This window comes from Uloborus diversus, chromosome 10, assembly GCF_026930045.1.
Source record: "Uloborus diversus isolate 005 chromosome 10, Udiv.v.3.1, whole genome shotgun sequence".
NCBI classification, from domain to species: domain Eukaryota; kingdom Metazoa; phylum Arthropoda; class Arachnida; order Araneae; family Uloboridae; genus Uloborus; species Uloborus diversus.
The window spans coordinates 26,942,142-26,955,370 of NC_072740.1; the positions used below are offsets into that span (position 1 = coordinate 26,942,142).

The 13,229-nt window shown below is 32.7% G+C and overlaps 1 protein-coding gene across 1 annotated transcript in view; it reads left to right on the plus strand.

The window, feature by feature from the left end:
* The first annotated feature begins 881 nt into the window (after positions 1 to 881).
* LOC129231391 (serine/threonine-protein phosphatase with EF-hands 2-like) overlaps positions 882 to 13,229 on the plus strand; it is a 162,996-nt gene continuing 150,648 nt past the window's right edge. Inside the window, exon 1 of the mRNA XM_054865694.1 lies at positions 882 to 1,135. Within this exon, the coding sequence (XP_054721669.1) occupies positions 1,054 to 1,135 (82 nt within the window). The 5' untranslated portion in view covers positions 882 to 1,053. The remainder of the gene's footprint in view (positions 1,136 to 13,229) is intronic.

Sequence of the window (13,229 nt, forward strand, 5' to 3'; positions counted from 1 at the left end):
AGAACAGGATTTTTCCATGAGGAAAAGGACTGCTAAATGAAAATCTGAAATAAATTAGTTATTAGGACATTTTACTACTTTTCGTTATTCAAAAACTAGTAGAATTTGGTTTCATTAATACTGCGGAATCCAAAATAATTTAGTTTTGCAAAGTTATTCTTCGGTATTGTGTTCAATCAAAGATTCTAAGCCTATTTCTGAATCAATCAGAAGCATTTCATTGACAAACTACGAGTATTTTAATGTTTGCAGAACAGCAACGCTAAAATGTTATTTTCGAAAAAGAAATATTATTTTTAGTATAAGCAATCAACTATTTAAGCTTGTGACTGAATTTAGAGATAGCAATCCATATCTATAAATATTGAAGAAACTAAAACAAAACAAAGCAACAAATTGTGAAGAAGTCAAAATTTGCAAAAATTGCTTTTTGAAATCTTCTAAATTGAATGAGCAAAGCTGGTGAGTCAAGTACAGTCTAATTGGACAAATGAAGAACCACGTTGACTGCATTGAAACCCTAAATTATTTTTGAAATGCATCCTAAACAAACAAATTTCAAATCAAGAAACAAATCGGCATTTTACCATTGATAAAAACTCAAGGTAATTTTGTTTGAACCCATTGAATAAAATCGGAAGAAGAAAAGATCTTCTGATGTTAACTGAACGTTGGAAGCACTATTTAAACAATACTTCGTGAGAACACAGACTGAAACTCTAATTGATTGTAAAACATCTATCGATACGTCACACAAATTCATTGACACTAAAGACGAAAAATGAAACATTTCTGACAATCGTCAAGGTTGTGTCAAAATTGGAATGTGGTAATTCAACAAAAAGGCTTACTTAAAATGTGGATTGACATTTCAAGCCAAAGTATAATATACCATGGATGAAGTTTTAAGTAACAATAATCTTGTTCGTAAAAGAAACTCGAACTTAGATTAAAAACATACAGAATCCCTTTTATTTTAAAGTAAGGAATACTTTCGTCATCTTTGGAACTTTTTTTGCTCATCGTATTTGAAATCGAAAGGATTCTGAAATAATGGGATGTGCCGGATCAGCTTGGATGAATTCAGAGAGAAAAAAGACGAAGAGAATCCGTCTTATGAGTGCGACAGAGAAAGGTAAGAGTAAAGATTTCCTAGAATTAACTCTATTCAAATAACGCTTTATTGGCTGCATTATACATATCATAGATGAATTGTTTTCATTTGAAGTCGGGGAATAATATAAAGGTGAAAAAATTAATAAATAATAGTGAGCAAAGCACGTTTAAACCTCTTAACAGCATTCATACATCGGCATATGAAATAACTGAGAATTGTAGATCACTCTTGAGAACTCTTTTCATGGCAGTCAATTTAAGTTGTATAAAAAACAAACACGTTTGTTTGACCTTATTTTTTATGCTTTTTTAAAAATATTACTGAGAAATCACGAATTGCTTGTATTCACTTAACCGTAGTTGATGTTGGTCTGATTTTTCAGATTACTGTGTCAACGAGAATAAGTTTAGCTCGCTGTTTTCAATATTTATTTAGATAGATCTATTTTAATCCTCATCATTACAAACCATTTGCGTTCATTAAAGGCTTAACTCAAGCAGATTTTTCATTAAAAAACGGGGTTTTTTTGCGCAAAAATCACGTTTATTCAGGAAAAACACCTATATAGATGAACTTAATAGCAAAACTTCATCTAAATACAAGATTTCGAGATTACTAATTCCATCTTTGAAAATTGATAAGAAATAAAAATACCGTAACGGTATACACTGTAAATAATCTTTGTGATGATTGTACAGGTGCAAATTGGACATAACAACCATGACATCTTTATTACCGCATTCTAATTACCATTTCTTTTTCAATGGATATGCCTCATATTACGTAATCTAGAAGCCAACAGGTCATAATATGGCGGGAGTAAAATTCTTCTCTATTTCCATTCTATGACATTTGTAGAAACAAGGAACACCAAGAGTAGGGTTCTATTGCAAATTGTGGTTGCGAAAAACGTAATTTGAGTTCAATACGTCAAAATTAAATTTTTTTTTTAAATTTCTTTTTCGGCTTCAGAATCAGATTAGAAAGATTATTAGAAAGTTTCCAACCTTTTATGAAGGGAGTAGAGATAGCTAAACGGTGAAATTACGTAAAGGATTTCCTGAAATAACTTCAACGGAACTAGTTTTCAAGCATCCTGAGGTATGATTTGCATCATGCACATTTGTCGATAACGAACATAAACATAAAGCTAAAGTTAAAAAAATAAAACACTTTACATATATCATAATATACGATACTTTGATCATTTAGTCTTGTTTCAGTTTTGATGAAAATAATCATGGTTTTTAAAAGAAGATTTAAATGAAAAGTTTTCCATTATTTGAATTTTGTTATTATTATCATCAACATTACGATAATTATTGTTATTGTTTTTATTTTGTGAAAACATGTTTTCGTTACATGTTCAAAAGCGCTACCTCTCACTTTACATTCAGCACATTACTTTTACTTGTCCGTTTAAAATGTAACCTTTCAATCCTTACTTACGTCTGAAAGGAATCCTATCCAGAGCAAGAAAGAAAAAAAGCGACTCTTGTATTATTCTCTTGAAAACTTCAGGCCTTCGATGCGGAATGAGTAATGTGAAAATTTTTTGAAAGTAACTTGTTTCCAAAATAAAATACAGGAATTTATGGTCGCTTTCGAAACAAGAGATAAACAAAAGATCAAGTCGAGTGTACACAGCGAGACTGATCCTCTATCTCCGTTTAATTTAGATTTTTTTTTTTCACATTTAATTATATATGCCTTTAAAAATGACAAAATAATCAACTACATTGAAACAATAACGAGCTCTCTAAATTAGATACGTCATGAAATTCAAGAAAAACAGGAAAAGAGCCGAGAATAATATGAGAAACTTTCTCGACGAACTCATAAATTTCCTAGTAAGACTCTGGCCCGCTAATAAATTTAACTTTATGTAAAATTACTTAAACAGGCTTTGTTTTTGATATAGATTTAATAAGAATTATTATTATTTTTTTTTTGATGAAACAGTCCACAAATGATGTCAAGCTTTGAAGGAGGGGGGGGGGGTGAAGTTTGGATGGTTTGTTACAAGTGGGATGGAGGGGGTAACAAGAAGAGTGACTTCACTCTACATTTCGTTATTACAATATGTTTGTGAAAAATAACGTGACATATGACAATAGCAGGGGAGGGGATGTGGTGAAGGGTTACACTTGGTAAGCGAGGAGGTGAGGAGGGTATAAAAATTTAGAAAAAAAGCGGTATTATTTATGAACAGCCTATAATATAAATTTCCTTACTTATTTTTTTCCTTTTCTTTTTCTTTCTTTTTTTTTTTGTGTAATGTCTTTAAAATAATAGTAAATACTATTTTCATACCGTTTATTGAAAATGAAAATAAACTATATCTTATTATTGCAATGAATCCCAGTCAACTTCTTGCGTTTTTTTTTTTTTGGTGGAATGTCTACGATGTAATAAATACTATTTTTATACCGTTTATGGAAAATAAAAAGATACTATATCTTCTTATTGTAATAAATTTCAGCCCACACTACATAAATGTGTTTGGTGGAATCTTTTATAAGTTCTCAGACAGTGAAAGATGTCCGCAAAACATGCCGAGTAAAAGCGAATATTTGATATCTTGTGACTTTCTATTCATAACAATACTATTTTCTGCGGATCATGTCTTCATAGATTTCTTTGGCTCTTACGTACAGTGACATTTCAACCTTTCGCATGGTCCGAACGTAAGCTTAGGATAAAGTCGCCATACTTCGTCCCCCATAAGCTTTTTGATCTCTAATTAGCATACATTATGATTAATTATTCCAAAAATATATATATAGCCGCATCAACTATGCCTAGAAATGATATTTAAGTTTCAATACATTCAACGTTATTTGTTTTCCGAAAAAAAAAAAAAAGTTTTTAAAAAATGAACTTTTACTAGAATAAAAAATGGTTGCATTATTTTCGCCCCGCCCCCCCCCCCCTCCAATACACATTCTAAAATAGGGAGCAATAGGTTTCAAACCTGGTAATAACAACAAATATGGAATAATAATAAGAAATTAAAACAACACAGATAATGCTTTTTTTTTTTAAACAAAATACTTTTTTAAGAAATGTAAGATTGATTTTCAAGCCTCCAAACAAGCTTAAAAAAAAACACTTTTTTCTTGTTCTTCGTCCTGGAATGCATTTTGTGTGCATTAAGGGCAACGTACCAATATTTATCCAGGCTTTTGTTCATAAGAATATTTTTGCCACATAGGATACTTTGAATCAGCGTTTTTACTCCAATCTTGTTAGGGGACAGAAATAGGAACTTTATATTCGCCAATAAGTCAAATACAACTAAATAAACACATTTTAAATAATCCAAAAGAGCATTTACAAATAGTCTTACGATAAATCAAGTTTTCAAAATTCGGAACAAGTACTCCCATACAACAACGCAGCGCACTAGACTCATGAAACGTAGGCAAATAAATAGTGTTTTTGACCGCAACCAGAAATCATATCACCGATAGCGACACCTAGTTTCAGATCAGAGAAACTTAGAGGGAGGAAATTGGGCACAGGGACGAAATATGACAACTTTACCCTATCACAAGTTATTTCTCAACTCTTGCTGCTAAAGGACAATAATAGTAATGGTGTAAGTAGATATTTGTAAAAAATATTACGCCTCGTCCAAAAGTATTTGCTACATTAAAATACTTTTGTAAGGTGAGTGCGCAAAATAAGGCCATGTAAACCAATAAGGCCAACCTCCCCACCCCCTTTTTTATGTTGGATGGCAAAAATTTGCTAAATCCTGATTTTATCGTTATCAGAAAGTCTAGCTGATGGCTAAGCATTATCAACAAGCAGTTAGTTATGAGCAGGCAAAAGTGCAGCAACTGGCATTTGGAAAAGGTCTCCTCAAAATTGCCTGAGCTTACTTTACAGCAAATTTTTATCTCTTCATGGTTCACTGTAGTTTTTTTGTTTTATTAAGAGATTTAAAAACTCCCTCTGCACCACACAATGTAATGCTAGGCTTATATAAGTAAGTAAAAGAGCCACAAAATCCAAACAGAACGTGAACACACTCAAAAAAGTAACTAAAGAAACACAAACTCAAAACAAAGTGTAACAACAATCAAAAACCCAAACACAGAAGAAAATTTCGAAAACAGCAAGGATTTCCGTACTCTTCACACGATCAGAAAGAGCAAGAGGCAGACAACAGGACAAACCATATGTTTTTCCTTATTGCAGCAGTTCTTACAACATTTTGTAAGTTACAGTTAAAAAAAAAAAATGCTGTACATCTCCATTAACTTCAACATAAACACAACGTTCACATTTGACCAACCAGAAACGAAACAAATAGCTATTGAAGTTTCCACATCCATTAAAACGGTAAACAAATATTTGCACTCTAACGAAGAAAAATATTCGGGAAAAATCTCTTTGTCCACTTTGCTTTTGAAGGGGCGAGAAATTCTATATTCCCGTTCGAAGCAGATCATTACTTTACGGACATCATTAAACTGATACTAAAACAAGATGCTTCTTTAGCTAGTTTTTCCGCTCTCTCACTTCCAAAATTGCCACTAAGGCCTCGAAAGTATAAAAAATGAGGCTCAATTGCACCTTCAAGAACATGCTGAATAGAGTGAACTTCTACAGCAAGATTCTCTATAGAATCTAAACTACGCAAAAGCAAGAGTGAAAACAGTGAATCACTACAAATATAAGAAACTTATGAACCGAATTTTCATGACAGTAACTTTGGATCCACTTGACAGCCAGGTTTAAACTTAAAAGTTCAGCCTGAAAAACAGAACACTCGTATCCGGTTCTGGAATGCCATTGTCTCCAATCTATCCTCGTAGACAACGAAAAAGCAAGGGCCTACTTGTCCCTCTAACATGCTGCCATCCGTAATGTAAATAATTTTATAGTTTTGTATAACAACATTTTCTTAAGTAATAATTTAATAGGCTTCCTACATGAAGGGGTACACTGTAGTTAACAAATATAAAAAAAGTTGTTAATCGTTCTTGACAGCCTTATTTATGTAGTTGACGAAATCAGAAAGGAAAATGTCGCTGTGTATCACCATTTTCTCTTTTAATTTGATAACCCTGGAAAAGTAGACTGTACACCAATAAGGCCATGATTAGCATTACTAGGGCTCCAGTGTCCTTATTAAGACACGGAAGGATCGGGTGGACGATATAATCTAGTGCTGCATGTGCCGCACGAATTGCCCACAGGAAACTCCATAAAACAGAAAATAACGACTTATCAGTACCTCGAATATGAGGATCGACTTTTCTCCTTTTCATTGAAATAAAAATGGAATTTTGAATAATGTTTTTCAGTTTATCAAATGTGATGCAAATATGTTTTTATGTTTACAATATAAGAATTTTTCAATATTTATAATTTGATAGATCTTTTCGACGGTTTTTCAGAGTTGGTTTTATTAGGGACTTCTTTTCCTAATAAAGTAAATTTGCATTTTTTGCTAAACTGATACTAAGCATAATTTAAACTTCAACTTGGTTGATCCACCTCTTGCTCGCTTCGCTCACCAACCCCTGTTTGACACCTGTGGTGGCTGAATACCTCCTGCGGTGGGTGACAATTGATGATTTCGATGTTTTTTTTTACCCCGGAATGTTCGGCCCCTTAAAATTTAGTGAAATGAGACAGAGAGCTATAATTTCCCCTGGATGTCCTGTATCCCACGGTACAAGTATTGACCTGCAAGACATTACCAGTCTAGAGGAGATAGGGTAACATACACACACAGACAGACGCGGACAGAAATTAATAGTATATATTTACACATGGAGTAATTCTTTTCTTATTTTTTATTATTCATTTGATGAATGTAGAAATATTGGAGCTAATTGAATCGTAAATTAGCGAGATATCAGGCCCTAAACTTTAGATTGGCCTTATTTGTCGCACTTACCTTACTGATTATTGAAACTGACGATTTTATGATTTTGTTTGAACATTTTTTTTTATTAGTGATCTTAGGGTTTTATGCTATCAATTGACAAAATTTACTTGACAAGCATTTTCTCCTTCCCTTCAGAAATCAATACCAAATTAATTACAAAAAACCAGTACTCTCAAACTTTTAAGCAACTCTGCACTTTTAAAAGTTTCTAAAGGTCAGTTAACTTTCAAATGAACTCACGATTCATTAGCTAGACGATAGTTTTATGCAATTACTGGTTATAAAATGGAGCGTGGTTTAAAGGAAAACCTGGATTTCTGAAACTCATATGGTACTGATTGTGGAGTGAATAAGAAAATGTTCGCTGATTAATTGTTGATTGATAGCATATACTCTTCTGAAGTCTCTGCAAAAATTAAATAATCAGCTTCAAGATTTAGTCTCAAGTATTCGAGTGTAGCAACTAATTTGGAACTAAATTTCTGACCTAAATGTAGCAAATAATTTGAGATGGAGGAAGTTATAGTTATTTGTAACAATAATAGTTATTATTATGTGGGCGATTCTCTTGAAAAGCGTTATTTTGCCCTCCAAGTTTTAACTTTTCAAAAGGGGGTGAAGTTTGTTATTTTTTAAAAACACAAAATATGTATTCTTTTTAAACTGCAAAATTTCCCAAACATCTGAGGGTTGTTGTTTGATTGTGGTTTATATTTGAAAATTTGACAAATTTTATGAATTTAATTTTTTTCTCTTAGTTTTTTCTTTCATTTTGATTCATTAATCAATTGACTAATTAATACTTCATTAAATTTACTATCCAAAATCAAAATAAATATACTGAAAATGCTTATAAAGTATTGTCAAATTTTAACATTCTAAATTTTTCTGCTGAAATTTGATTAAACTTATGGAATGAACTATCTACCTTTTAAGAAACTAACTTTCAATAAATCAATCATCTAAAATTATTAGAAATATTGCACTTAGTATCGTTTTATCCGCAGTCTATCTTTATCATCCACATGTTAGCAATTTTTGCGATGGATGGTAATGATAATAATGCTTAAGATGTTTTTAGGTATTTCACCTAACAACAAATATAAAATAAGGATACCTTTAGTTAAACTTTACATAGTTTTAGCAAAGGTTCACGGAATATTAGCATAAAAAGAACAAAATTGCTCAACAATTTCTAAAGTAACTCATTATGAGCAAGAATGGTAATGACAAACGTATTTTTTTTTCTATTTGCCTTTGGTGTTGAACACACCTATAATCAGAAATCTTAGAAATTTCTACGCACAAAATTCTCATTTTATCAACAAATTTGTGAGAGTGAATTATGGCAGCGTATTTCTTTCATAGTATTACTATCATTCGAACAGTATTTGTTTGTCAATGTGTGTCTGATAGTTAATCAAAGCAGCATTTCTTAAGAATTTTCTATATAATGAGCTTTTAAGCTATCCTTTATTTCTTTTTTCTCATAATACCTGTTTACCCATTCCAGTGCATTCCACACAATGTTTTGCCATTTCTTCCCGTAATAGTAATTGCAGAACATACAAATAGAAGTTTTTATCTTATCAATATATTACTTTCACAAACAGAAAAAGTTTATTATTATTATTATTATTGAAATACTCAGCACACATAAACTCATCACTTTCAGGTCAAATATGGGTACTACTTGCATATATTGATGTCTGGGAAGAAAAACCCTTTAACATAACTTTTGAATTAAAACCATTGAAAAGAAATAAAAAGTAAAACCTGACTGATGAAAAGGAATATAATCCACTCATACCATGCAGAGTAAAGGGATTATTTCTCCGCACAAATACAGTGGGCAAAAAATAAAAACTCCAATGTTTTTCCTTTACTTGTATAAATAATGCTCTAAAATACATGCATTCTGAAATGCGCTGCAAACCATTCATCGGTATTGCTTTGGCTTAAACCTTTTAAGCTTTTTCCAAGTTTCAGACGAAACAGAACAATTTTTCGTTTTTTTATTTCCTTTTCATGCTCTAAGCAATGCTCTAAGGTGGAGCAGGATATTATTAAAAACTTGCTTTTAACATTTTAGTAACGTGTCACAGTAAATTCTACATAAATATGCTCTAGTTTAATAAAATAGGATTATTCGAAAATATTTTTATTGAAAGGTATAGAGAGTATAAAATGTTAGCATTTTTAAAGAAGCTCAATTACTTATGTTTTCCGTTTCAGTAAATTTTTCTTTGCAGTATTGAACTCTAGGCAATAAATGGTGAAGCAAGGGCTGCTGCTAAGAATAAAAGAGTAATTAGATGATAAAATTGAAGCTTTAACTTATAACCTGAAGTGTTAAGAGCAATTATGGATATAATTTATCCTACACAAATACCTTATTTAAATTAACATTTTAATGATAGAATATATGAGGCAGTGAGAAGCAAAGGGATATAAGTGCAAAGTTAAAAAATTTGGAGATAACCAGTATACAGGTGATCCTCTCCTCTGTCTTGGGGCAAGAGATGGTACTAGCAGCCCTGGTAGTTGCTGCTATACAGCATGATTTAGAAAAATATTTCAATGAAAGCCTACCTAGGATGTTATCTTTACACGTGTTTTACTCAAAACTTGAAAATGTCCACTTAAATCCCTTTGCTTCTCACTGCCTCATATGACTATCAAACTAAAAAAAATAAAAGACATATATTGTAGTCGATAAGGGACTCAAAATCGAAGGGTTCCGGGTGTGGAGCTCGACACTGGTATTCTACTATACGCTTATACCCATAATAATACCAATATATTCCAAGATAAACCGACTGAGTGCATTCGGAGTACAGGCTCGTTAAATCCGTGGGATCTAAAATTCTGGGATCTATCGCTAGTAGTTACTATGAACACAGAGAGGCTGGATATTTCCCTCCTCTTCAGAACTATGCCTGAGTTGTGGAGGTGGTAGTGCTGCTATCTAACGAGGCCAAAGTCGATTTGGGAGCCTCAGTTTTTCAGGAACTGCTCCTTTCTGCTACAAATCCATACTTACTTGCTACGTGAATGGGGCTTGGGCCACCCAACTGGCATTAACAACAACATAACATTAAAAATATTAAATCCTTAAATTCTTTTTAAAGAACACTAGCTGACCCGCGTGAAAAATTTGCACTCTTCTTGAGGAATCCCAAAACCCATATTTAAAGTGTTTTTTTGAGCAATCACATTGTTTATTGTTCTCATTTGACTGTTTTGGCGTCCTTTGATTTTATTTTCCCCCCGCCTCCCTCTGCAGCACCACCGTCGTCCGGCCTCACGATGCTGCTCCTCTAGCGAAAACCGTCTCCAAATTGCGTCCATATCCTACACAAACACACACACACATGCGCACCTACACACACACACCTACACACATACACACACACACATACATACCCACACACTCATACTTGCACACAGACACAAATACACACGCCTACATACACACGCACACGTGATTGTGAAAAACATAATTTGAATTCAAGATGTTAAAATTCAAATTAATTATTATTATTATTATTATTATTATTATTTTGTAACAGCAAAAATTTCACTTGTTTGTTTTCCACTGAAAGCGGCACAAAAATCGGTAGCTTTTTTTCTTGAATCAGTATCACCTTTATACATGCCAGTAAATGTTTTAAAGTATTTTAATCATGATTCGTAAATGCAAGATGCTGGTTAAAAACCCACACGGACCACAGAAAATATGCTGAAACACATTACAGAGAACGTTGAGTTAGCCTATTCACTAGTAATCAGTAAATGCCTGTTTAAAATCAGAAATAAGATTTTTGTTTACTCCTTAACAAAAAGCAATGTGAGACTCTACGATTAACATTGAATTTTGTTTGCTAAGGGTACTTGATGGAAATGCAAATTTGAGAAGGATTCGAAATTAAGGGCTCCTTCAACTCGATTTTGTTGAATTCGATTGAATTCTTTGTTCGATTCCTTGCATGTTCTTTAAGTGGGATTGAAAATATGTAACAGTAAATAGTTTGAGTAGCTTCCTTGCTTCTTCAGAAACTCAACATGAATCTGGGCTCCTCTCGGAGATTTTCTAACTTTTAGATATTAAGTGCATTCACCAGCAAATGTTCTGTAAAAGAGGAATCAAAAATATTATCAGTATCTGTGATGAAATAATTTTTAAATGGAATACAGACAGGAATTTCAATATTAAAAAACTTGGACATTTTTTGGGCATAACCCATAAACACTCTTTGAGTATTGTAAATATAGTACTCAATGGCACTTGCAACCACTTTGTCCGATTTTAAAGTTTATACACACAATTAAATGTTCTCTAGTAGGAGGAGTAAATTTATTTTGAATTCTTGTAAGGTACTTGTAGGTTTTTAGGCTATATGTTTTATAGTTGAATTTAGTAATAAAGTTATCAAAACATTTCGTTTACTTTCTAACAAAGAATTTCGCAATTACATCACATTGTCTTCCAGTCAATTCTGCCTTTCTTCTTAAGGCTGTTTCTCTTCGCCTTAATTTCAACAAGTTCCTCATTCCAGAAACATTTATATCATTTAGTTCTTCCTCTTGGGACAGTTGATTTCGCACACTCAATAACAGTTTCGTTAAACAAGTTTTTATGACGGTGTGCCGCTCAATATCAATTACATGATACGAAAGATGAATGGAGACCGTCTTAACATGCACCCAAGCTTGTTTTTATGCGGTCTTTTCTTTAAGCGATTTTTTTGTGCGATTTTTCGATTTTTTTTTTTTTTTTTTTTTTTTGTTGTTTTGGTGCGATTTTTTTTGCGATTTTTTTTGTGCGGTATATTAAAATTTCAATCAGATTGGGATTCAATTGACGAAATTATTTTTTAAACGAGTGTTGGGTAAAGCCCCTATAGTGGAGGAGCCGAAGCATCGGCCATTTTGGAGCAAACTTGATCCAGTGCTTCGCAGCGATAGCATTGCTCCTGATGTTTACATTTTTTTAGCATATGCTAAATTTAGCCGAATGGGTAGTTGTTCGGCTGTTAATTGTGCAAACCAAAAAAGGGTGCTCCAAAAAAGGATTTCAGATTACCTGCAGATGCAGAAAGAAAAAAGAAATGAATAATTAATAGCGGACGAAGTGACTGGCAGCCTGAAAGCAACGACAACAGTTTCCAAAATTTCGGTAATGTTTACCTTCGCTCTCTGGCTCTCTCGTGTATGCATTTTGAAAAAAGTGTTGTGAAATTGAAATTAGATTTTTTGATCACTCAATTCCTATTCCTCGGGAAGGATGTTTTTATGAAATTTTGATATTACCTTTTTTGTCTCCAAAATCCCAGAATATTAAAGTAAGATTTAAGCATGCATGCAATTATAATTATCGCCTTCCCAGTCAGTTCGGGATGCAACCAAGAAATTTATTAACGTTTATTTAGAGTGTGCTCATCCCGCCCCCCGTTTTCTCACCTAATCATGCCAGACCCATCAATTGAAGGTTTTCTGGGGCTTTATAACTACTTGGAGGTAATAATTAATATTAAGAATTTTACATTTAACATTAATAAATTTAAATAATTTTTTTATTTGCATGAAAAAAATTCAAGTTGATTTTATTGAAAAAAAAAAGAAAGAAAGGAGCAGTTGATTCGATAGAAGATTTTTTTCATACAAATACTACAGGGGCGACCATTTAGGAGAGGGGGGGGGGGGGAGGGTCATGGCACTGACTGCGCCATTGAAATTTTTAGGAGGGTGGTTTGAGGGGTATTTTTTTCCTCTTTTGGGGAGGATGTCTCTGCAATATTGAGGGGGGTGCGCCCTTGCCCTCAGGGGGTGGGCATCCTGAATACTATATGTTTTTCAAACCGTACTTAATGCCCAACTGCTTGAATCTTTTGTAAAAAGCGATCTTGGATTGCTTATTTTTTTCATTTGACCGCTGTTTAACATCCGCTCCTTTATCGAAAGGTAGGGGGAGGAAATTAGAAGAAAGGCTATCACATTGTTTTTTTTTTTTTTTTTTTTTTTTTACAAATGATGCAATAAATTATCTGAAAGATTTACAATCCTCTATTTGTAAATATTTTAATTCGTCAGAAAAAAATTGAAATGGTTTTATAATTTGTCATTTTTTAAAGTTTAAATTCATTCATTTGCCGTTTCGACGGTATTCAATGTCCAATACTTACATTAATTTAAAGTGGTTAC